We start from the raw sequence: 26,534 nt of genomic DNA, 5'->3' as shown, positions 1-26,534 counted from the left end.
TTTTATGGATGTCAGAGTTATGAACACTTGTTTACTTGGCAAATGGATTGACAAGCTTGAAAGAGGAGATAATAGTTTATGTTGTAACATATTGAGAGAACAAATATCTGGGCCACAAAAGTATTTTTCAAGTCAGAAATAGGAAGGACTCGCAATTCTGGAAATCTTTGTTAGATGTCAAAAAGTGGTTTCAAATGGGAAGGTGCATTAAGATAAAATCAGAGATGCAAACAAGGTTTTGGCATGATTGTTGATTAGGAGACTATGTACTGAAAGTAACTTTCCCTAATCTGTTCCACATTGCTGTTCGTCAAGATTTAGATGTGGTAGAGGCATGGGTGGAAGGACTAGTGGTTTTTAGAGTTTAGAAAGTAGTTGAATGGAATCTTGTGGGAGGAATGGAGAAATCTGATGATGTTGTTAGATGAAGTTTCTTTGTCAGATGGTATAGATGAGGTGGTTTGGGGTTTTAGAGAGATCTCAACAATATTCAGCAAAGTCACTTTATAATTTGATGACCTTTGGAGGGGTTCAAGATGTGCAAATGATGCTTATCTAGAAATATAATATTTCTTTGAAGGTTAAAATTTTTTTATGGATGGCCATACATGATAGAATCCAATGTGGGGTCCAATTGAAGAAGAAGAAATGGTCTGGACCGAAAGAATGTTTTAGCTGTGATAGACTTGAAACGTCAAACCATATTCTGTTCCAATGTCCCATTGTTGTATTCTTATGGTCCTTTTTCGTGAATGTCTCAGTTGGTCGCTGTCGCCAACAAGTTGCTCATTGCTATTCTTAGAGATTTTGACCAAACTTAGAGGAAAAAAAATAGCAGGTAACGTTGTTCCTATGTGCAGGTGCGTTATGGATTATCTGGAAGGCGCGCAATGATGTGGTGTTTAACAAGAAGACGATGACTTCCCCGGTGGCAATCATTTACAAGATTTTGATGGTGGTGAAATCCTGGCATCCGCTTTTGAAACCTAAACTGAAGCCTGTGGCGAACGATATGATAAATCTAGTTGCTTCTAATGCCACTGTGGCAATGTAGCTTTGCACGAGTGTTTGTCTTTTGCTTGCTTATGTTTGTCCGAATGTTGGTGGGTTCAAAACTTGATGTTTTGATTTAGAGGTCTGGTGTTAGATCTTTTGCTATGTAGTTAGTAGAGTTCTTTGAAGGGTTTAGTGCTTAATCTGTAAGTTGGTATCCTCAGTAGGATTTTGGGCTTTCGTTAAGCTTTCGATAAAAGCCGGATGAATGCCTTTGATTTAAAAAAGAAGCACAAAGACATTAAAGATAAGTAGGAGCCAAACTCAAACCGCTGATACACTGGCAAGACAGGCGCTTCGGGACATAGCGTCGTCTACTCCAACCTTTTCTTGTTCTTGTTCAAACACAGCTCATGTGAATCAGTGCACATTAAGTGTTGCACTAAGTGTGTAACCGACTCTGTAAGTGTGCTCACAGCTAGATGCCGTTGAAATAATAAATCTGTTTGTTATGAAAAAAATGCAAAAATGACACTCGAAAGATTGACTTCTTGAGTATGATGATACTCGGGTGGATGACAAGTGAGTCCATTTGTGTATATGAATGTGGATCCAGTGTCAAATCTGTAAACGACCGAGATTTCGAGTCCCATTTTTGCAAATCGCCCGTTTGTTGTCAGAAAAAAAATTAATTCCGGTTTTTTTTTTTTGGAAACCTAAATTAATTTCAGTTTGTGCCAACGAGATCGCTCAGGCCAGACATTCTTTGGAGTTGGGATGAGATAGCAGATTTAACCCGTTGCATGTGGGGCCCACGTGTCATACAGACCGCTCCTTTTCCCCTCTCTCTCTCTGTTTTTTTTTTTTTTTTTGGCGAAGGGCTCCTTTTCCTCTCTTCTTCGTTCTTCTCCCGTTCACCGTTCTCCGCCAGCGCGGCCCAACCGCGCCGCCGCCGTCGCCCTCCTCGCGCCGCCGCCCAGACGGGCCGCCACACAGCTGAGCCGTCGCTGAACCGCGCGTCCTGCCCTCCTCGCGCCATCGCTCTCCTCGCGCCGCCGCCCAGCCGCGCAGTCGCCCTCCTCGGCCTGCCTGCTCGCGTGGAGCGTCCGCGTGAGTGAGACAGAGAGACGGAGCAAGACGGTGTCTCGGTGGACGAGCGCGTTCGGCCGATTTGAGAGAGCGAGCTCGTCCATTCGTGCCGTGCGCGTTCGCGAAGTTAAAACCTTGTCGGTTCCCCCGCCTCCGCCGCTATCCGGCGCGCCGGCTGTGGAGCCGCCAACACCGCCATGAAGCCCTCGCCGCACTTCCCGGAGATCGGGAAGAAGCCTAAAGGTACACCCAGCTTCCTCCCCCGGATGCGCTCACGGAATCCCTTGGTTTCGCTGAAAATAATCGAGATTCCATCTTGTACGCAGATTTGATTGCTAAGGACCACGCATTTAACATCGCAGCTTACATCTCGTCTGGAGCGGTGCGTGCCTCGCTATCCTCCTCCCTCCTCAGAGTCCTCTACTTTTGCGCCTCGACTAGAGCTTGACACAACGACTAGGTTTGGGGGCTAGGGTTTTGCTCTGCTGTGGGTTTGCTGGGGATGCTATGCTAATTTGCTTGGATAAATGAGTGACACTAATTCTTTGTTGCTCAGTAGGCCACGAAGCTAGTGCTGGCTGGTGGTGGATGGATGGGCGTGGGTTTCTGTTCTGATTTTCATAGTGGATACTGGTTGGATTACTTGCTGTTGTTGCTCGTTCTGTTTCTATCTCTGTGTCACGGTAGTAACTAGTAAAAGGTGGGGGAACGTGTGGGGTTTACGTTCATTGGTAACGTCCTTCCATTTTGGTGGTATATATATGCGTTATATGTTGATTGTAACGCTCCTTCAACAGCCTTGTTACTGGAAGGGTTTACTTCCAGGTTTAAGCTTTCTGGACTGTTAAACCTCTGAACTATTTGGTATTTGGCATGATTCTTTTGTTCCATCAAGGCGTCAACAAATACTTCATGCTGATCTGTACACTATATTCTCTTCTTTGTTTTATGTATTCTGTAGCTATATATAATTGTGCTTTCTGGTTGGCACTAGGATGTTATTGCTGCTGCGCTCCGTAAACATGTTGAGGAGGAAGCCCGAGATCTTAGTGGTGAAGCTTTTTTAAGGTTTATGGATCAGCTCTATGAGCAGATATCTAGTTTACTGCAGAGCAACGATGTCGCTGAAAATTTACTGGCTCTCCGTGCTATTGATGCTTTAATTGATATGCCCTTTGGAGAAGGTGCTTCCAAAGTTTCTAAGTTCGCCAGCTTCTTGAGAAATGTTTTTGAAGTGAAGCGCGACCCTGAAATCCTAGTTCCAGCAAGTGCAGTGCTGGGTCATTTAGCAAAAGCGGGGGGAGCAATGACTGCAGATGAAGTGGAGCGACAGGTGAGCTATATTGGCTCAGATTTGCTTGACAATTATGTTTTCAATTTTTTTTTTTTTTTTGCCAACATCCTTTCTTTTTAAAAGATGAAAACAGCTTTGGGGTGGCTTACTGGTGATCGAGTGGAATATCGCCGGTTTGCAGCTGTACTCATTCTCAAAGTAAGTTGAACTGATCAACCTTTTGCAATCTTTTACATGCAAATAAGCCTTCCATCGTGAATGCAGTCACAATTTTTTTTAGTCTTGCTTACTATTACTTCATATATATTACTAAACATGGGTGGCTTTGTGTGTAAAGTAGTGCATCATTTGTTCATTCATTGATGCATGGCTGTATTGGATATATATACTAGCACATCATACAATCTTTTTTTTTTGTCTCTCTACTAAATCCACCACTAGCATCTGCCCTGTAATGAGTCATGGCTGATCACATACTGCCACTAGAATCATGGAGTATTATATATACTCCCAGATTTGTGATTTGTGAAAACGATATATGCTTTTGTGATTTATGTTGATGTATCTGAATTAATGTCAGCATTATTCCCATATGCGCTACTCTCTAATTTCTACAAATCTACATTTTCCATACTGTAGGAGATGGCTGAAAATGCATCAACAGTTTTCAATGTTCATGTTCCTGAGTTTGTAGATGCTATATGGGTAGCACTGAGAGACCCTAAACAGGCTGTTCGTGAAAAAGCAGTTGAAGCCTTGCGTGCTTGTCTCCATGTTATTGAAAAACGGGAGACTCGTTGGCGTGTACAATGGTAAGCCTAATTTTTATGTTCATATTCTTTTGCAAATTTGGTATCTATGTGTCATTAAGCCAGAATGTGTGTTAACTCACTTTAAATGGTTAAAACGGTATGGAGATTTAATTTGAATAGTTCTGTAGTCACTCATTTTTGCATGTATTATTTAACTTGATCAATAATTTGGCTGGAATCTTGTCAATTTATGGAGGACTAACCACTGATGAAATAGTGCTATGGTTTTCTTGTTAAGGGAACTGGTTGTCAATTTGGAATTAAGTTGTGTACAATGTGTATAAATGAACCCAAAGTTGGCACATAGAGTAATTTTTTTGGCAATTGGAAATTGGAATGTGTATTTGATAATCTATCAAGAGTTGATCGTGGTAAATTGTTGGAACCGATGGTGACCACCGAGTTCACGGTCTTGGAGCTGGCTTACAGCCGGCCCGGCTCGTTACCACGAGCCTACGCTCCTACAGGTCCCAGGTCCACCGGAGCTACAACATATAAGGCCTTTGGGCCTTACTCAACCCAAAAGACTAGCCTGATAGGTGAGGGTTCTCCCGCCTTATATGTTGTGCTCCTCCACCATCGCTACACGATGTGGAACTAAACCCCAACAATCTCCCCCTTAGTCACACATCGGGATGCCCCCGCCATATGTGACGCTTGAGATTTTTTATCGGGTTTAGCTTTTTTGACCATGGGCTCTGATACCAATTGTTGGAACCGATGGTGACCACCGAGTTCACGGTCTTGGAGCTGGCTTACAGCCGGCCCGGCTCGTTACCACGAGCCTGCGCTCCTACAGGTCCCAGGTCCACCGGAGCTACAACATATAAGGCCTTTGGGCCTTACTCAACCCAAAAGACTAGCCTGATAGGTGAGGGTTCTCCTGCCTTATATGTTGTGCTCGACAACGGTTAGAAGAGGAGGAAAGAATAAAAAAAAAGATATATACTAGTATACTTCATGGAATGTTGAGAATTGCTTTGAGCTTTATTTAGACATGGGTGAGTTGTTAGTGTTTTTGACCTTGTAGCTTCCACAGTCACTTGTAATAGAAATTTGTTTGTACTTTGTTATGGAAAGTGCTGCCATAAATGATACCAATGTTGTGTTGCGGCTGTTGTGTGGTATGTAGCCATGCTTGTGCAGCTAGCTCTAGTGCGCCAAAAAAGTCATCCTCATCAGACAATTACTTTGATGGCTTGCTTCCCAACTGATTTGTACTTTGATTACAAAAGTTCCATTTCGTAAGAAAATGGTTCACATAGTAAAAGTTGCAGACTGACTAGATATGAAATAGATGTAAGTAAGTAATTTGTTACATGCAAGCTCATATATGATCCGTACCAGTCACCCTTTCTATCTAAAGCTTTTGCAAGCCTCGGTCTCTTGAACGGTTGAACCAGCATTTCCAATCTACTGGTCTAAATTCATAAATTATTTGGTCAAGATTTAAGAGCATGTTGACATATATTTTTTTTGGTCTTTAAAAGTTTAATGTGTATGGGGTTCTTTGTGGCCAGTTCTTTTTTTGGGACTAACTGTTATGAATAACTCTGCTTTCAGGGCCTTTTTTTGTTGTGTCCAAAGCACATCAATTTCCACAACTCTATCAATTCACTTCTGTTATACAATTATGGTGGTTTCTCTGTCTTACGTTTTATTTTTTTGATTCTATCAGGTATTACCGCATGTGTGAAGCCGCACAAGTTGGACTTGGCAGGAATGCTTCTGTTCATAGTATTCATGGCTCATTATTGGCTGTTGGAGAATTGCTGAGGTAACTTACTGTTTGGTTGGATGCCTTTCTTGTTCTTAGAAAAAAGATGCCATGATATTAGTAATCACTCTGAGAATAATTCATCCTTATTTGATCCTCTTCACACTTATTGCATTTCTTCAATTATGGGATGCATGTCTAATTATGTAATTTGTGAACAGCGATACATCGTGTATCATGAAAGAAGTAAGACAACATCATTTTGTTCTGACAACAATGTCCAATATCTGATCCTCTAATTTTGCATGAAATATTATAGGAATACGGGGGAGTTTATGATGTCTCGGTACAGAGAAGTGGCTGATATCGTCCTCGATTATTTAAAGCATCGAGATCAGCTTGTTCGACGTAGTATAACATCACTTCTTCCTCGAATTGCCCACTTCCTGCGTGACAGATTTGTGACTAATTACCTGAAGGTTATTCTTAGTACCACACTTCATGTCCTGTTGTTTTCCTTTCCCCATTTAACATAGTGTCACAGTAGAAGATAGGAATGTTAAAATTGTGCTGTTCCATGATGAGTATTGTTATCCTTTCCAGATTTGCATGGATCATATCTTGTTTGTTCTACGAACACCAGACGAGCGCGCTAGCGGTTTTGTTGCACTTGGAGAGATGGCTGGGGCTCTGGGTGTTGAACTTGTGCCTTATTTACCAGCAATTACTTCACATTTGCAAGATGCGGTATGCTTTGGCAGCCCTATGCTACTCAGGTGTTTACTTGAAATTTGTTGTGCTTATTGGAGCTTGTATGTGCAGATTGCTCCTCGCAGAGGAAGGCCATCTCTTGAGGCAATTTCTTGTGTAGGAAGCTTTGCAAAAGCTATGGGTCCTGCAATGGAACCTCATATTCGTAGCGGACTGCTAGATGCTATGTTTTTTGCTGGTCTTTCTGATAAACTTGTAGATGCACTTGAGTCTATAAGCACAAGGTAAGATTTCATTGCTTTCGTTAATTACTAGTTCCTTTCGTTTTATTCTCTACTATAGGGATGCTATGTGACTATTTTTTTCGTACAGCATCCCGTCTTTACTACCCACAATACAGGAGCGTTTATTGGATTGTATATCTCAAGCACTACCAAAGTCATCAATGAGGCCAGGTGCTTCTGTTGGTCGAGCAAGCAGGTCAAACAGTTTGCAACAGTTTGTGGACTCTAATAGTCCTGTTCTTGTGCAACTTGCACTGTGGACTCTAGCAAACTTCAACTTTAAGGTTTGAAATGCTCTAGTAAGCTGACTTATGCTAGTGTCTTTCAAACTTAAATATGCATTTGTTTCAGGGCCATGAACTTCTGGAATTCACTAGAGAGAGTGTCATACTTTATTTGGAAGATGAAGATAGCAGTACCAGAAAAGCTGCCTCGTTGTGTTGTTGCAAATTAGTTGTGCATTCCCTTTCTGCTTCCTCAACTTCACAGTTCTGTTCAAATAGGACAAATCGTATTGGAGGAGCTAAGCGCCGCCGACTTGTAGAGGAGGTCTGTATGAAAATTTATAGATTAACATATATTTAAGCATTGCTACTTTGCCTTATGTGTTAACAATATTTCTCATTTTGATAAGGGCAATTAAATTAAATGCATGAGTGGTAGTGTTAGGTAAAAATTAACAATATTTCTCATTTTAGTGTTAGGTAAAAATTCCTGTTTTGAACTAGTCGTACTTGAGATGAGATTCTTCAAAAACTGAGACTTGGTTATTGTTTGTCACTTTATGTTCTTTTGCCATAGGCGCTCTGATGATAATAATAATAACTATATCTGTTCCCGTTCTTACCTTCATCCACAGATAGTGGAGAAACTTCTTATTGCTGCAGTTGCTGATTCTGATGTTGGCGTTAGAAGTTCGGTCTTCAACGCTTTGTATCGAAATCCAGCTTTTGATGATTTCTTGGCCCAAGCTGACATCTTGACTTCAATTTTTGTTGCCTTAAATGATGAGGTACACTGAACTGCAGGTTTATCTCATTAACTGGGCCTGCTAGATCTGTTACCTGCTGCTTCAATTCACCCTTTCTTTTTTGTTGTTTATAAAAGTAAATATGGTGGGGTGTTTAATTTAAGTGTTGTACAAACTAAATGGCAGAGATTGGATCCCTTTCGTATACTTCTAATACACTAGATTGTTTTCCTTACCAATCATGTGTGTTCCTCATTTAGGGGAGTAGTATGGTTTATTTCCTTTTGATGTTGTGGTGGCTAATAGTGGGTTTGAAATTCTAACTCCCACCACAAGGAAGTAGTAAATTTATGACTTTCTCACAAGAAGAGGACTTGTGAAATAATAGACCAGAGAAAGGTTCTCAATATGGCTCATTCTATAATATGGAGTTACTTTCAATTGCATGCAGATGATTTTATTTGCAGTGTCTTAAATTCTAAACAAGCAGCAAAGTTCCAATTTGCATGGCTTCCATGAGAAATCTGGTACTACAGTAGATTTTAATTCGACACAATATACTTTATTCCATAAGCAATGAGGCTTATATACAAGATATGGGTTCCAATGTCCATAGGTGAACGTGAATCCCTGTTTCAAAGGAGTCGCCTAGGTGTCCAGGCGTGCCAAGCTTGCCTTGGGGAACAGTGGCGCCTTGTCTCCTTGGCGCCGCCTGGATGCCTAGTCGCCTTTGAAACCATGACGTGAACCCTACACTAGGTCGGTCAAGTTTTTTTTTCCTCAAACGACGGAGGGCTGCGTGTTATTTCATTAAGAAGTACTTGTATAAACTTGACATGAACTGTTGTAATATTGTTTCCTATTCTGTTTTCTTGCTTATAAGTACATTTTTAATGTTCAATGACCCTTTAGAATGTTGACAAATGATCTAATTTACTGTTTGAATTCTTAGGAATATGATGTCAGAGAATTGGCGATTTCTGTTGCTGGCCGATTGTCTGAAAAGAATCCTGCATATGTACTGCCTGCCCTTCGTCGTTATCTTATACAGTTGCTCACATATCTTGACCAGAGGTTTAAACGACCCATGTTTTTTATAATAAATGTGGTTTCCAAAGTTACATCTTGTTGCTCCAGCATTTTGCTCATGAAAGTCTGTCATTTGCAGTATGGATAGCAAGTGTAGAGAGGAAAGTGCAAGATTATTGGGTTGTTTAATTAGGAGCTGTGCACGTCTCATTCTTCCTTACATTGCTCCAGTTCACAAGGTTAGCAAGAAGTGAAATCAGTACTTGTGTTTATCTTGTAAATTTGACTCTTACATTGGTTTTGTTTTAGGCACTTGTGACTAGATTGTGTGAAGGAACGGGACCAAATGCTAATAATGCTCTTGCTGCGGGAGTGCTTGCCACTGTTGGAGAACTGGCCAAAGTGGTTAGTCTTCATCTGTTCCTCCATTTGTGGTGTTTGTGTTCTCATAATCGCACAGCTTTTAATAATATATATGTTCTGCGTTATAGGGTGGCTTTGCTATGAGGCAATATCTTACTGAGCTGATGCCCGTAGTTGTGGATGCTCTTTTAGATGGAGGTGCTGTTAGTAAAAGGGAAGTGGCTGTGTCAACTCTGGGACAAATTATCCAAAGCACAGGGTATATTCTTCTTTGTTCCCTTTTTTGTGTCCTCCTTGATTATGTATTTCACATTCCAACATAGGTTTCTGTATTGTGTTGCGAGATTTTTGCAACTAGTATTTTTGCCTGTTTGTCTGTGAAGTTTCTTGCCACTTTGAGCTTATAATTGTTCATGTTTTACATATGCCCTCCAGTCACAGATTCTTCCTGTTTTGAACTAGATTTTAGTGAAACTTTTGAAACTTGAACTGCAATATCATTAAAAAAATGGTTTGAAACACGAAAATTATCTTTATTGATTTGTTTTGGAAAGTACTTTCATAATTCCGTAAGTTCGTCAGATTTTATGGACATGTTCTAAGAGAAAATAGTGTCAAAGCTAGGCTTTGGAGACTTTTGCATTGTTCCAAACGTTAATATTTGTGACTGGAGGAAGTACAGAATTCTAAGGTCTAAAACTATAGTTATGACCTCAATAAGTCTTGACTCTCCTAGAGGTTTTTTAAAAACTCATGTTTTTTTGCCACCAACGTTATTTTGATGTCCTGCACTGAATATTTTCCTAGTACTTTGCAGTCATCTTGTTTGTCTCTTTAATGTTGCTGTGGTCTCCTACGACAAGGAACTGCTTCTAGTGCTTTGCTTCTGCCATTTGTAGATGTTCTATCTTTGAGTCTGCTGCATTTTCCCTAAATTACATGTTTTCCTACCCAGCATATGGCTCGACTCTTAAGAACATTGAACACAGCTGTGTGATAATCCTCTGTAGTTATTTCCATATTATACTAAGGGCTTGTTTGGATACAAGGGCTAATTGCTAGCGAGCTAAAAATTAGCTAAAATTAGCTCTAGTGCGTCCAAACAAGAGGGCTAATAGACGGGCTAATTTATTAGCTAAGTCTTCAACTAGTTGTTAGCTAACTAGCTAGCCACCACAGCCAATTTGGGCTAATTTTTAGCTCCAACTAGCTACTAGCCATATGTATCCAAACATGTCCTAAGTGTATTACTGCATCTTGAACATGATTTATGTTCTTTTGTATGGGTGATTCACCAGCTATGTTATCGCCCCCTATAACGAGTACCCGCCATTGCTTGGCTTACTCTTGAAGTTGCTGAATGGTGAATTGGAATGGTCAACTAGACTAGAAGTGCTGAAGGTATTTGTTTCAATTTCTGCTTAAAGTTTTTAAAAAAATTATAACACTCCTGGCCAAGTAATAAGGCAATATGTTTTTTTCTCAGGTTTTAGGGATTATGGGTGCATTGGACCCTCATGCACACAAGCGAAATCAGCATAATCTACCTGGTCAACATAGAGAGGTCCTACGGCCAACAATCGAGACTGCACAGCATATTGTTTCCATGGAAGAGTTACCGACTGACTTCTGGCCATCTTTTTCGGCATCCGAGGACTATTATTCAACAGTATGGTTTCATGTTCCTTCATTAGACATCTGAGATTCAGGTGTTACCCTATTTCAGCTTATTCCCATTTTGCTAGGTTGCAATTAGTTCCCTCATGCGAATTCTTCGAGATCCTTCTCTTTCAAGTTATCACCAAATGGTGGTTGGCTCTCTTATCTTTATTTTTAAGGTAATACTTCTAATTTATCACTTCTAATTTTCTATTTTAAATAGCTATTTTCCTCAACAACCTTTTGTTCTTCAACAATTTAATCACTTTATTTATTATTTTTTTCTCTATGACAAATGGGCATCTAGTCAATGGGCCTTGGCTGTGTTCCATACTTACCAAAGGTGAGAGCCTCCCGATTTGCTTTGCTCTACTGTCATCCCTTTGCTGTTCTATAGATTTGTTTATTTCATTTCTTTAGTGCCTATATGTCTTGTGTTGACCACAGTAGGATCTAAAATTTCATTATGCTCCATGTAGTCTAATTGACAGCAATCCACATGTTTCAGCTTCAGTTATGCTAAATTTAACTAATGTAGACATCGATGACCTTCAAGCCTGGTATCATAACTGATCTGGGCTAACAAGCGCTTGTTGTATTCTTGAAGTCTTTGTATTTTGATCCCTGGGACTAATTTATGATTTTATGTGATTCTAAAAGTATTGGTGTTTCCACGGTATTTCATTTTCCACCGTCCAATAGTAAATGTCACAGGAAGAATAATGTGGAGAAGCATCTTCAAACCTTGGGCTATCAATACATCTTTTTCTGTATGATTTGTTACTAGAAGTTTTAATATGCCACATGAAATAAAAGTTAGACAGCTTCTCTTAAGAATACTGAATTTTTTACATCATGCTAGAATTCACTTAAGCATTTGTGATACAGTTTCTTATTATTGGCTTTGCATTGTAAAATGTTCAGGCTTTGGTGTTTCTGTCTTTCTACTTTTGACAACTCAGTATGGAATTTCAAATGGTTGTGCCTAGTATGTCCAGACATTATTTTCAAGAAATTGGTGGTGGCTGAGTTGATGATTTAAATCTTTGTAGTTTTAAGCTTTCAATTATAATTGCTTGGATGTAATACAACTGGGCATGCTTGTGTTTCCTGGGAAGAGATAGGATAAGTGCACATAAATTTCTGAAATTTTGTCTTATGCTTCTAAAGGTTCTCCCTGAGCTATTCCGTGCTGTTCGCATGTGCGAGGATGGTGGTTTAAAAGAGTTCATAACCTGGAAGCTTGGAACATTGATATCTATTGTCCGGCAGGTAATCTGTCTTTTTTATTGATGCAAATTATTGTTAGACTCTTTCTGTTGCAGTTAATGTCTGGCATATTTTATTAAAGTTACTTATTTTCAGCACATCCGGAAATATTTACAAGACATACTTTCCCTCATCTCTGAGCTGTGGACTTCCTCATTCAGCTTGGCTGCACCAAATCGGACCATACAGGGCCCACAGGGTTCACCGGTAATTGTGCTTGACTTTCATGCTGTCTTTTGTTCTATTGTCTTCAAGCATTTTGTAGAGACCCTTACAGTGGGCCAATCTATTTGGACTATTGCCATCATCTAAGCTAGCATAAGCATGTCTGCCAAACTATGGCATTTTGTAGATTCCATCATAGTGTATGGCCTTTGTAGATTCCATCATAGTGCACAGTATCTCATCTTAACAATTGACATTGGTATCTCATCATATTCCATCATAGTGTATGACCCTCGCTGCAATGGTGGGTAGATAGTTAATTTTCACATTACTTCTTTTATATATATATCCTGGATGTTTTTCTAACAGCCCAAGCTACCCAGCGCTGCATATATGTAGATATGAATTGTACCGCATTGCTTGCTAACATAAGGTGTTAGTCCTATGCACTGTATATAATCAGCCAATGGGACTCTGCAATACATCTACAATTTGCGTGGCATACCTTCTCTAATACTGGACCCTAAGAAAAGCTTGAAAATGACCCATGAGCTTCTTCATATCTGCTTTAATTTTCACATTCTTAGTTTATGTTCTAGTGATATTTTTCTCTCTTTAATATCTCTTCTATCCTCTTGATTCTATAAGCTCCTTAGTCCTCTGGTGGTCAGGCCTAACCAAAGTATGCCTTGTATGAGTGAGTATTCAGTAAGCCTCAAATGGTGATCAGTATCATCATATCCTGACCTTGCTTGTAACCACTGGAAACCATTACTGGGTCACTAGTGAGGAAACATGATGATTATTAGGCTGGAACCCTGTATCAGTTCGCATATTCACTTTATGTTGCCTTTTTCTTTCTAGAGTCATTGTTAATTCTTAACATTGAGAAGAACTAGGCCCATTGTGCTCTTGCTTCTTTGTTTTAAGGTTTCTTGTGCATGGATAATCAGCGTAGTAACCTTTTGGCATATCTGTAATTGTCTTTACACTCTTATATTACCTGCTGAAGGTTTACCTTTTCTGATCCTTGTATTTCATACCATTGTTTTATAGTTTAACTACTTGTTTTCTCTTCAGGTTCTTCACCTTGTTGAGCAACTATGCTTAGCTTTAAATGATGAGTTCAGAATGTATTTACTTCACATTCTACCGAGTTGTATCCAAGTCTTAGGTGACGCTGAACGTTGCAATGATTATTACTATGTTCCTGACATATTACACACACTTGAAGTTTTTGGTGGTGTGTCCCCATTTCTCACTTAGTTTCATGTTCACAATGGTTTTTATTTTGATTATAACTTATGTTGAATTGAATGGTGACATTTAGGAAATTTGGATGAGCACATGCACTTGGTTGCTCCAGTACTTGTTCGTTTATTTAAAGTGGAGCTGGTTGATATCAGACGGCGTGCTATTGTTACTTTGACTAATCTTATACCTAAGGTTCAGGTTGGTTGATGCTATTATTGGGCTTGATATTTTGTCAATCTAATTATGTAATTTTGACCAAAATGGCCAAACGTTACGTTTTTGTATCTAATGCGCATTGTGTGTATTTTACGTATCCTGAACAGGTTGGTACTCATGTTTCAGCTTTAGTGCATCATCTGAAGCTTGTCTTAGATGGGTAAGATTTTTTACTTTAAGTACCCTTTCTTAATTTCTATATGGTGTCTGTCTTTTGAAAAAAAAGAAAGTTATTTATCATGGTGCGTTGACAATGAGTTAACGACTATCTGTTAGATTTAGTCCATTACCATATTGGTTTTTCAGCTTACACTAGAAGTCCTCAGTATATTTTGCATTAGTGGTAAACTTCAACCATCAATCAATTACTCAAAGGACTCTCAATCAATTCCTTTTCGGAGACGTCAAACATTGTAAACTTTGACCATCAATCAATTACTCAAAATGTATTCATGTTTAGCACACAAGAGATGCACCAACAGATTCTTATGTCACATGTCTTTTAGTAAGACATTGGTTTTGTAGTAATTGATAGCATATTGTAATTGTCAAAGCATAATTTGAAAGATTTCCTCAAAGCGTAATATGCCTTACAACAATAAATGGAGCAAGTACAATTTTGTGGCTTGTCTGCAAGAAGTTTGCATTTATATTTGAATCCTAGGCCAGGATAGTAACGTGAAGAGAGGCAGAGGAAGACCGAAGTTGACTTGGGTAGAGGCAATAAAAGGAGACTTGAAAGGATGGAATATACCCAAAGACTTAGCCTTAGATAGGAGTGCTTGGAAGACAGCTATTCACGTGCCTGAACCTTGATTGCTTCTGCTGGGTTTCAACTCTAGCCTACCCCAACTTGTTTGGGACTTAAAGGCTTTGTTGTTGTTGTTGTTGTTGTCTGCAAGAAGTTTGCATGATTAGCTTATTTTTCATTACGACAATACTTCATTTGCTGTGTTTTCTTTTGGCTCCCCCCCCCCCCCCCCCTACCCACCCACACAAACAATTGTTGTTGTTAGCTAAACTTTCTTTTGTATCTTCCTATGACTAGCAACAATGATGATCTGCGGAAAGATGCTGCAGAAGCGCTCTGCTGCCTTGCACATGCCCTTGGAGAAGACTTTACTATCTTCATATCATCAATACGCAAAATTCTTGTGAAGCACCATTTACGGGTATCTTATCTTTTTTTTTTCTTTTTCAAACATACGAGAGCTGGATATCATTTCATTAAGAAGAGGGATATAGTACAAAGAGGAGATCAGAAACACCAATGTTCATACCATTTTGATTTCATGCTTGTACCATTTTGGATGTTTGTCTAATTATGCTTTTCATTTATTACAGTACAGAAAATGGGATGAGATTGAAAATCGGTTACTGAGGCGAGAGCTACTCATCACTGAAAACTTGTCTGTACAAAAGTACAAACAATGTCCACCTGATGTCATTAGTGACCCCCTTGATGATTTTGATGGTACACCTGAGATAGCTGATGAAACACAGCGACAAGCAAGAAGTCATCAAGTAATATGCTTAGCCTTTTACTCATTATACATTTCCTTTCTTGTACCCTGCGTCTTTTATTATGCCTTGACAAGCACTAAAATGGTACTTTTCTATACTGCTTATAACAATGTTCTAATGGTTCTAAATGGTATCACAGTAATTTTGGTATTAGGAAAAGGCACATAGTTCTACCTCTTGCTTGGGCTTTGACATAACCATATCCCCAGGCACAACCTTTTAGTATATGATGACTTATAATATTTGAAAGAGCTTGGACCACACACAGGATTCCTGATGTTCATTTGCGATGATAAAAATATGTTGCGCATAAGTAGGAAGTTGTTTTTCCCACTCCCAGTAAACAAATAGTTGCAAAAAGATCTCTGGAATGCCATGAAGAATATAAGCTATTCTGGATATACATCAATGTTCTGTTTGAGTTTTCTTCATATCATGTCTGACATGTAGCAATGCTTTTCTCTTTTACATGTAGCCTCTATTTCTGTTGGTATTTTTAGAATTAAGTCTTTTGACTGCTCCAGGTCAATGATGTCCGGTTGCGGAGTGCCGGTGAGGCTTCTCAGAGGAGTACTAGGGAAGACTGGGCTGAATGGATGAGACATTTCAGTATTGCACTTCTCAAAGAGTCACCATCTCCAGCTTTACGCACTTGTGCAAGGCTAGCTCAGCTTCAGGTGAAGTAGTTTTTTAGATATATGTCACTCATCTTATGAGTATTTTCTGACACAAATTGTCCAGCCTTCTGTTGGCCGCGAGTTGTTTGCTGCGGGTTTTGCAAGTTGCTGGGCCCAAATGAGTGAATCTGCCCAGGAACAACTAGTGAGAAGTCTCAAGACAGCCTTCTCATCTCAAAACATTCCTCCTGAAATTCTTGCTACACTGCTGAACTTAGTAAGTTGATCTTGTGTTTAACTTATATAGTTGATTTGACATTCATTTCTTTTATTTAATATTTCCATTTTGTAAGTAGGCAGAGTTTATGGAACACGATGAGAAGCCGCTTCCTATTGATACAAGGCTGCTTGGTGCACTTGCTGAGAAGGTGAGTTTTGCTTCTGCTGTTTGTGCTGTTTGGCTTTTTTTTTTCAATCACATGATACTCATTCAAACTATCTGTTAGTGTCGAGCATTTGCAAAAGCCCTCCATTATAAAGAAATGGAGTTTGAAGCTGTGTGCACCAAGAAGATGGGTGCAAATCCTGTTACGGTGGTTGAATCCCTTATTCATATTAACAATCAACTACACCAGCATGAGGTTGGTTGTAATGTCATGTGCTAGGTTAAAAAAATTATCTTAGTTTGTTGACACCTGCCACTATTTCTTCAGGCAGCTATTGGCATATTGACTTACTCACAGCAGAATTTGGAAGTTCAGTTGAAAGAATCATGGTATAGATTTATTGCTCTTCTATTTAGTTTCTTCCAGAAACATGGTGCTTCCAATACCATTACCAATTCATGACCTTTCCTAAATTTTGTGTAATGCAGGTATGAAAAATTGCTCCGTTGGGATGAGGCCCTTAAAGCATACACCGTAAAATCATCTCAAGCACCTGGTCCTTTACAAAACTTGGATGCTACATTAGGTAGCACAAAATCCTGTTTGCTGTCTTTTGGTTCCTTCAAAGATAATGATAACTAAGTAAAATTCATGCATATTTTAGGTCGAATGAGGTGTCTAGCGGCTTTGGCTCGGTGGGAAGATTTAAGTGCATTGTGCAGAGAGCAATGGACTGGTGCAGAACCATCTGCTCGACTGGAAATGGCTCCAATGGTTGTGGATACCTCTGATTACCCATTTGGTTGTAGATGGTAATTGGTAATCTAATTTCTTTGAACTTCTTTTTATTTTCATAGGCTGCAAATGCTGCTTGGCATATGGGCGAGTGGGACCATATGGCAGAATATGTTTCTCGCCTGGATGATGGGGATGAAAATAAGCTCCGTATGTTGGGTAACACAACAACTAGTGGTGATGGAAGCAGTAATGGTGCTTTCTTCCGGGCAGTTCTTTCAGTTCGTTCCAAAAAGGTCCTTGCTTTGTGTGATTGTATCGTTTTCATTATTTGATTTTACTTTTATTGACAACTTTATGTTTTCTTTGACAGTATGATGAAGCTCGGATATTTGTTGAGCGAGCTCGGCGGTGTTTAGCTACAGAACTTGCAGCACTGGTACGACCTATCTGTGGTACTATATAGTGCAGCATTTTATTAAATTTGCCGTTACATCTTGTACCCCAATCGGACGATCTTATGATGCTATCTGAAGCAATCAGTATAGTGCAATTCCTAATGTTCACCTGCAATGTACCTTAGAATTTAGGGAAAACCAGAAAAGTTCATTTACTAACCCCAGGTCCCCAGCTATTTGGTTTGTCCACTTACCCCCCTGTTAATTTTTGGACCCATTTAACCCCCCAAACTATTAAGTTGGCCCAATTTTCCCTATAATGAAATTTTGTTGTTTCTCCTTGTACAAGTTGTGTTTTTGCTTTTTTTTAAGTTCAAATTTTACAGCATGATTGCTGACATCCTATGTTACAAAACGATTAGAATTTCATGATTATTTTCATAGCTTTGAAGTATCCAATATTGACATAACCATCGATAGACAGATGCATGAAAACTGATCACGAAAAAATCTTAAAATATTTTTTTTCTGACATGGGGGTATGATGCCATCCATTACACCACAAAGTTGAACTTAGAAACCAACTTGTGCAGGGAGAAACAAAAGGAAGCATTTCATTTTTTTCCGACTGGCCTACTCCCAAACACCCTTGATTATGAAAACGAAGCATTTCATTACAGGGTGGATTGATCCAGTATACATAGTTGGGAATAAAACAATTTGAAATTTTGTACAGGGAGCCAAGCGGACATAGGGCATGATTGCTTGCCTGCACTGATAAGCCTTCATTAGCCTTAGGCTGTATAACTGCATGCAATGAGGTGTTGTTTGGTTTGCCTGCATAGCCCCCTTTTATTGTAGGAGACTCTGTTCGGTTGCAGTATCTGTCTTCACACTTCAGTAATGAGTTATAGCTACAATTAGCTGGCATCTGCTGTATCTAGATTTAATTATTCTGCTTGCTTCTACTGATGCAATAAGATGTTATTGCTTTAAGGTGCTACCAGTTCACTTTTGAAATTCATTATTTGCATCATAATTGTATATTCTCGTTATGTGACAATACTTGTCAGGTACTTGAGAGTTATGAGCGCGCATATAATAACATGGTGCGTGTTCAACAACTTTCAGAACTGGAAGAGGTATTTTTCTTGTTCTCTTGGATACATTCTGAATAAAGTTGCTGTTTTGCTAACAAAATGAGTGGTTTGTCAATTAGGTGATTGATTACTGCACTCTTCCTGTGGAAAGCCCCATTGCTGACGGACGGAGGGAACTTATTCGCAATATGTGGAATGAACGCATTAAAGGAACAAAACGGAATGTGGAGGTTGATATTATGTTTCTGCTATTGAGTGCTGATCTGTGCTGCATTTACTGTCTGCATTGACTTCGGAAAATATTTCAGGTGTGGCAAGCCCTACTTGCAGTCAGGGAGTTGGTTCTTCCTCCTAACGAAGACAGAGACACCTGGATAAAATTTGCTAAACTTTGCTGGAAGAATGGTCGTATTAGTCAGGCTAGATCTACGTTAGTCAAACTTTTACAGGTATGTGAGGTCCTTAGTAGTCATCGATAATTGGAATGTGCGTGTCTAACTTCTCTATAACAAAATTAATTTCTGACGCCACTTGCAGTTTGATCCTGAATCTTCTCCTGAATTGACACTGTATCATGCACATCCACAAGTAGCCCTGGCTTATCTAAAATACCAGTATGCAGTTGGTGATGAGCTTAAAAGGAGGGATGCATTTTCTAGATTGCAAGTAAGTTTGTTTTTGTCCATGTACTTTGATGGTACATTGCAATGCACATTTAAGTGTTGTACAATGTACATCATACTTTTTTCTTTGGGGGATAGGAGTTGTCTGTGCAGCTTGCTACCACCATGGGCAATTTCCCTGGAACATCAGCAAACCATGGCACCATGTCAAATGCTGGAGTGCCACTCATTGCTCGTGTTTATTTGACACTTGGTAGCTGGAAGAAGGCGCTATCACCTGCATTAGATGATGATTCCATTCAAGGTACCAACAATGTCAGTTTTCTCGCTTTGCACTTTAACCTTTTATTTGAAACAATATTTGTATTTTTCTCTCCAGAAATTTTGATTTCTTACAATAATGCCACACTAAGTGCAAAGGACTGGGGTAAGGCCTGGCACATATGGGCTTTGTTCAACACAGAAGTCATGTCACGCTATACTTTCCGAGGCCGACCAGATATTGCTGGAAAATATGTTGTTGCAGCAGTAACTGGGTATTTCTATTCTATTGCTTGTCAATCTACTACGAAAGGGGTTGATGATAGCTTACAGGTGAATCTTCTCTTTTCTTAGTTCTGTTCTGCAAGCTTTGTTTTGACCAAAGGTTCTTTTTTGAACTCAAAATTGACCAGCCTTGACATGCTTTTATCTCACCCTTTTAATGGTAGGATTCACCTTCATGCAGACATTTATTGTACAGAAGAGTTTGCTTTTTTTGTCGCCATCTTACTGTTTTCTATGAAGTGTTTAGTATGTCCATGGCTCCAAGCATACAATGGAAGTAAGATTTGCCACATGAAAAACATTAGTTGATTTTTGGTAGATTTCAGTAACAAATGCTTAGAAAGAGTAACAGTTAAGGACACCTAGAACGCCTCAAGTCGCTGTCGAGACGAAGAGAACAGAGATTAGGGTTGGAAAAGAGAATTACGGTTTGGAAGGTTAAAAAAATAGTAGTAAGTGTGCTTCTATCGGTTGGAGCCTAAAACCAGATGGTTCAGTTCAGCACACCAGATAGTCCAGTTTTCATGGGCTAGCTGTTTAGCTGCTAACAGTTCTCTTGAGTTACTGCCTCATTATGTTGAACAATTCAAGCATTGTAGAAACTAGTTTTATGTGTTTTTTCAGTGATAAATGCAGCGACACATAGTCACATACATTATTGCTACCCCTCCACTACATTGTTTTCCAGTTGATGTCCAAATTTTGCAAACATGAACACTTTTTAAGTCTGTTGAACTTCGAAGTTCTAGCATTGGCTGATACAGATTTAAACCATCAACTGCTAACCAGCTGATGTTGCAACTTTCATGGCCTGTAAACACCCTGCCTGCTGTAATTTGACTGCAGAAAAAATAACATTCCCTAATGCTTTATTTATTAATTCAATTCTGGTTAGATGTTATTGGACTTCTGAAGTTGAGTTTTGTTTAATTGTTTGTGTAGGATATCCTTCGTCTGTTAACTCTTTGGTTCAACCATGGGCCTACCTCAGAAGTTCAAACTGCGTTGCAGAATGGCTTTTCACTTGTCAAGATTGAGATGTGGCTGGTTGTGCTGCCCCAGATAATTGCAAGGATTCATTCGAACAATAGAGTAGTTAGAGAACTGATACAATGTTTGCTAGTTCGAATTGGAAAGGGGCATCCACAGGTATGTATTATCATCTACGAGTTAGCTAATTCTACTGCGACTGTGTGCTTCTATTATTGTATACGCAGGCTATTCATGTAATTTACCATCGTTGTACATCACTACATCAACCATAGTGCTGTACGGAAGTATCATTTTCAGTTTAACTATGGAAAAAGGTGCAAAATAATCTTCCATATCTAGCATCTAGAAACACAACTAGAATTTTCTTGTTTTGGATCAAAATTAAAAATTATTTTAACATTCTTTGTTCATTTGCATGGTGTGCGCAGCTATGAAGTTATTGCTTTTCATGTTTCACCTTTTTCCTTTGCCTTTTCTATTCTTTGTTATTGCTTGATCACAATTGTTTTCTTCATTTTCTCTTTGTTCTTCCCCATGTTTTAACGATTTTTCCAGTGTCCTGGAACTTATTTTCAAACAGATTTATATTTTACCCGTAGCAATGAAACTGTGGCTACCGATTATAACCAGTATGTCTGTTAACTGGCTGACACCCAACAGGGACTTGTTTTACCTTCTAATTCTCCTCTTTGAACCATCTTAATCAGGCTTTGATGTATCCTCTCTTGGTTGCCTGCAAATCAATAAGTATATTGAGACAACGTGCAGCGCAGGAGGTCGTCAATAAGATCCGCCAGCACAGTGGAGGTCTTGTTGACCAGGTCTGCATCATTAGTTGTGGATCTTCTAAGAATAGATGTGTATCATTCTAATTCTACTTTGTTCCACCAGGCACAACTTGTATCAAAGGAACTGATACGGGTAGCAATTCTGTGGCATGAAATGTGGCATGAAGCTCTTGAGGAAGCTAGCAGGATGTATTTTGGTGAGCACAATATCGAAGGAATGCTTGCTGTACTTGAGCCATTGCATGCAATGCTTGAGAGGGGGCCTGAGACAATTAAAGAAAATGCCTTCGTTCAGGTATTGTTTTCATGAAAATTATATGCTCTAGTTTAAATGTTTCATTGCTTATCCAGTTCTCTGCCCTAACCACCATACCGTTTGGGTAGTACTCCATGAAAAAATATATTTGGTATATGTTAGCTGCTCAATCTGTTTTGATTTTGTAACAGTAGGTCATGCTGCATCTCGTTCAAGTAGCAAAGGCTTAATTTCATATTTTGAAATGGATTTATTCTACAAACATATTTTGTAACTAATGTTTATTAAGAACATGTTCAGGCTTATGGACATGAATTACTGGAAGCTCATGAATGCTGTTCGAAATATCGGGCTACAGGAGAGGATGCTGAGCTAACTAAGGTACATAAAAAATTGCCATTTTGATAGCTTGCGTATTGTCTTCTGTTGATAATGCATCTAAGGATGACAACTATATTATTTAGGCCTGGGATTTGTATTACCATGTTTTCAGAAGAATCGACAAACAGCTTCCAAGTCTTACAACTCTCGATTTGCATGTAAGCATATTATTATTTTTATTATGAGAAAGCAGTGTTTTTACCATCTCTTCCCTGATCAAGTATTTAATCTTTCTTTCAGTCTGTTTCGCCTGAGCTACTCAAATGTCGAAAGTTGGAACTTGCTGTGCCAGGAACTTATGCTGCAGGTTATCCAGTTACTGATTAGAATATTTAATTTAGCTCTGTTGTTCGGGTTACCTGTACTGTGTTTCTTACATCTTTGAGCTCTCAGAACCCTGGATTTTGATTCCACTTCATAGAATTCTAATATTTAGATTGACATTTTACTTCCAGATTCACCACTTGTGACGATTGAGTATTTTGTTCCCCAATTGATTGTTATAACATCCAAACAAAGACCAAGAAAACTGACAATTCATGGAAGTGATGGCAATGATTATGCATTCTTGCTTAAAGGCCATGAAGATTTGCGGCAAGATGAACGTGTAATGCAGGTCTGTATTTACACTGATTTAAATGGTCCTTTTGTTAGTAATATAGACTTGATTAGCACTCATATCTTTGTGTAGTGTTTCCATAAAATCATGATAACCCAGCTCCTTTTTTCTAAAAGAAAATAAATCTTAGTGCAGCTGAGGCTTTACATTTGAGCAGTTATCTTATGCCTCAGCAGTATTGATCTGGCTTTTTTACTTGAGACCAAAATAGGCTGAGGGACACCACAAATCCAAAATCTTTGACAAAGTCAGTTCAAGTGTCCTTTAAAAAAACATCGAATGGGCCTTATAATTTATAAATGTGATACACATTCTGAAATTAGGTGAAAAATTGCACTGGCAGCTAGTCGTGGCTGAAAAATGTATGATCTAAGCATAAATAGCACTGTCTTGCCCCAACTGTGATTCTGAAAAGCACAGTAAGGGAACTGGAGTCCCTTGGGCATTCAGTTATTATCATTTAAGAAGAATTTACTAGTTTCAATGTTTTTTTCTTGATAGTGGAAATAGCATAAATATTACCTCTTGCTTACCTTTTTTTGAGTAGTTATGTTCTTGTACAATATCTAATTTTCTTTCGTCTCCATTTAGCTTTTTGGTCTGGTGAATACTCTCCTAGAGAACTCAAGGAAAACATCAGAGAAGGATTTATCAATCCAAAGATATGCTGTTATACCTTTGTCGCCTAACAGTGGTTTAATTGGATGGGTTCCAAACTGTGACACACTTCATGCTCTGATCCGTGAATATAGAGATGCCAGGAAGGTTTGTCTGCTGTAATCTCTTGTTTCATAGCTATATGTATTTTGCTTTCTTTTATTTAGCAATTACTGTTTGTTTCCCTTTCCAGATTTTCTTGAATCAGGAGCACAAACTTATGTTGGCTTTTGCACCCGATTATGATCACTTACCCCTCATTGCAAAGGTGGAAGTGTTTCAGCATGCTTTGCAAAATACTGAGGGAAATGACCTTGCGAAGGTATTGTGCTGTATCTTCTCTCAATGAGTATGCCCTTATATTTACGACATTGTAGCGTCATTCTATATAAATAAACTGTGGCAGGTTCTGTGGCTGAAGAGTCGAACTTCGGAAGTATGGCTTGAGCGCCGCACAAACTACTCTAGAAGCCTGGCTGTTATGAGCATGGTATGAGTTACTTCCTTATTCTGATTTTTCAAATGGAATCTTCATTACTTTAAGATGCTGAAAAGGTAATTTTCAGGTTGGGTATTTGCTTGGTTTAGGAGATCGGCATCCAAGTAATCTTATGTTAGATCGCTATAGGTACATCTTCAGAACTATTCTTCCATTAGTGTATGTATTATGCAGTTACTTTTGTAATAAGATTGTTCTTTTTGCTTCAGTGGAAAAATATTACACATTGACTTTGGAGATTGCTTTGAGGCTTCAATGAATCGAGAAAAGTTCCCTGAAAAAGTAAGTAATACTGCTGTGTGCATTATACCTTAATTATTCCGTCGATTTCTTTTTATAATGTGTGTAGGTGTTTCAACATTCAAACTTTATAAACTTTGAGCAGAAATTAGTATACCAGTGTGTAGATTGTGTTACACAAAATTTGCATTTGATTCGAAAGTGGTTTCTTATGATTATGATTTTATAGTCAAACAATATACTATAAGAGAAATCAGAGGTCCATGCCTGAGATTTTATATTCATAGACTATAAGAGAAATTAGTGGTCAAAGTATATTCTTGCTTTTTTGGAGACATGCCCAACATTTAGAAATGTGTTCATGGCTTGTACTCCTAACTGTGACTTAGCCATTGCATTTTTGTTTGACAGTATCTGACCAGTTTGGAATGTTGTATAGGTACCATTCCGTTTGACTAGAATGCTTGTGAAAGCTATGGAAGTTAGTGGTATTGAGGGTACATTCCGAACAACTTGTGTAAAAGTGATGCAAGTCCTTCGCACAAACAGAGACAGCGTTATGGCCATGATGGAGGTGAGATGATCACCTTATTTTCCGTATGACCCAGAGTAGAGCATCTATCTTGGACAAATGTTTCTTCACTTCAGATGCGGATATATTTTTTTATTCCCAGTACAAATTCTGAAAAGTAAAAAAGAAATAATGTTTAGGAGTTAGTTTTCTTAAGGCTGGATTCAGTTAGAAATCAAGAGTGATTAGGTAAAGCAAGTTGCCACTCACTAAAGAAATTCTCGTATCCTTGTTTAGCAGAAATTTTAAGTCGCAAACTAATTTGTCATATCTGTGTACCATATTTTGAGTTGATGCTCCCAATGTTTCCACAAAGGTCTGTTTTTTGTAGTGGGAATAGTTTGGAGAACAGAATAGGAAGAGATGACTTCGTCTTTTTCCCTTCAGTTCTTCGTTGTGTGTTTCTTGTACCACCTACCTACATGCTTGGTGATCTTGTGCTTATTAGGCATTTCTTTCTTAAATATTTTGCTTTTGATCTCCCCAGGCATTTGTACATGACCCGTTAATCAATTGGCGTCTGTTCAATTTCAATGAGGTTCCTCAAGTGTCAAACTATGGTAATGCTCATGCTCACACAGTTGTCAGTAGTGAAGAAGCAGTGGCTAATCGAGAACTCATGCAACCTCAGCGAGGAGCACGTGAGAGGGAACTGCTACAGGTTGCCTGCTCTTCTCCATCCTCATGGTCTGATTGCACTAAACCTTGCCACGTACCTGGATGAGTAACCATTCATGTTGTCCATGCAGGCCGTCAATCAACTTGGTGATGCCAATGAGGTTTTGAATGAGCGTGCTGTAGCTGTGATGGCACGGATGAGTGACAAGCTAACAGGGCGTGACTTCTCTTCGGGGTCAGCTTTGGCTGGAGCAGGTAGCTCGACCCAACATGGCAGTGAACACTTGGCTTCAGGAGATGCCCGGGATGCGCAACCTGGTCTCTCAGTGAAGGTTCAGGTTCAGAAGCTCATACTCCAAGCGACTTCACACGAAAATTTGTGCCAAAACTATGTCGGGTATGAATCTCTTCGTACTTCCTTTTTTCTTGCAGCTGCCCCCCGTTCTGCCATCGTTTTTTGTGACTACGTTACTCACTGTTTGTTGCTTGTTTGTTTCACAGGTGGTGTCCGTTCTGGTGAGCTCTCTTGCAAACAGTAGCAGTTTATAGCATGTAAATGTTGTAAATACCGTGTACATAGAGGTTTCGTGGTGACAGTTTGTAGCTAATCCGTGCAGCGCTGTAATTAGCAGAACCTCATTTGTTAATAAAAGATGTGTCTTTCGGAAAATTAGCTTTGGAAAAGTAGCGGTGAGAAAGCCAAAAGCCCGTTTGGTTCAGCAAGCGGTAGCTTTTGTAGCGAAGCCTCTTCCCTCTTCTTCCAGTGCGTGCACGGGGAGGGGCCTCGCCGGACGGCAAGGTTCGAAACGCCGGCGATGGGAGCTCGCGCTCGCGGTGGCGGTGGAGGTCGCGCTTGTAGGGTAGGGGAGGGGGCTCGTAGGTGAGGGAGGTAAGTCACGGACCGGAGGAAAGGGAAGGGAAGTTGCACACAGGAGCATTAAAAGCGAACTAGTAAGCAACCTAACCAGAGGTGGGTAATCTTTATCTAAAAGTCAGTGAAAGCAGGGAGAGGTGTTTTTGGATTTGTGCTACGAGAAAATCTACTTTTGGGAAAAGCACTTGTGGCTTTTGGGCCCTTTGGTTGGTTTTTATAAAAGCAAAAGCAGGTTGGAAACCATCCTTTTCTCAGCATCTTAGGTTTTGTCCCCTGCCTCTTGA

General features: G+C 39.4%; 1 protein-coding gene across 1 annotated transcript; it reads left to right on the top strand.

The window, feature by feature from the left end:
* Positions 1 to 1,871: 1,871 nt before the first annotated feature.
* LOC136513241 (serine/threonine-protein kinase TOR) lies at positions 1,872 to 26,046 on the top strand. Its single transcript, XM_066507240.1, has 58 exons — positions 1,872 to 2,325; positions 2,409 to 2,464; positions 3,077 to 3,415; positions 3,500 to 3,574; positions 4,016 to 4,188; positions 5,867 to 5,965; positions 6,225 to 6,384; positions 6,509 to 6,652; positions 6,728 to 6,900; positions 6,989 to 7,184; positions 7,252 to 7,449; positions 7,760 to 7,912; positions 8,823 to 8,944; positions 9,039 to 9,138; positions 9,209 to 9,304; positions 9,391 to 9,521; positions 10,561 to 10,663; positions 10,749 to 10,931; positions 11,008 to 11,100; positions 11,229 to 11,264; positions 12,092 to 12,193; positions 12,287 to 12,397; positions 13,436 to 13,598; positions 13,686 to 13,807; positions 13,933 to 13,985; positions 14,874 to 14,997; positions 15,170 to 15,349; positions 15,874 to 16,026; positions 16,091 to 16,243; positions 16,323 to 16,394; positions 16,473 to 16,607; positions 16,680 to 16,741; positions 16,841 to 16,938; positions 17,017 to 17,126; positions 17,210 to 17,383; positions 17,461 to 17,526; positions 18,559 to 18,627; positions 18,705 to 18,815; positions 18,894 to 19,034; positions 19,123 to 19,251; positions 19,347 to 19,512; positions 19,588 to 19,802; positions 20,697 to 20,903; positions 21,455 to 21,568; positions 21,639 to 21,830; positions 22,092 to 22,172; positions 22,256 to 22,330; positions 22,413 to 22,479; positions 22,628 to 22,788; positions 23,383 to 23,556; positions 23,642 to 23,770; positions 23,855 to 23,938; positions 24,015 to 24,076; positions 24,157 to 24,229; positions 24,627 to 24,761; positions 25,246 to 25,419; positions 25,508 to 25,773; positions 25,878 to 26,046. Exons 1-58 carry the CDS (start codon positions 2,280 to 2,282, stop codon positions 25,894 to 25,896), a joined length of 7,398 nt encoding a protein of 2,465 aa, XP_066363337.1. The 5' UTR covers positions 1,872 to 2,279; the 3' UTR covers positions 25,897 to 26,046.
* Positions 26,047 to 26,534: the final 488 nt, after the last annotated feature.

This window comes from Miscanthus floridulus, chromosome 16 (assembly GCF_019320115.1).
Source record: "Miscanthus floridulus cultivar M001 chromosome 16, ASM1932011v1, whole genome shotgun sequence".
Classification (NCBI taxonomy): Eukaryota; Viridiplantae; Streptophyta; class Magnoliopsida; order Poales; family Poaceae; genus Miscanthus; species Miscanthus floridulus.
This window is presented reverse-complemented; position numbering and strand designations above follow the sequence as displayed.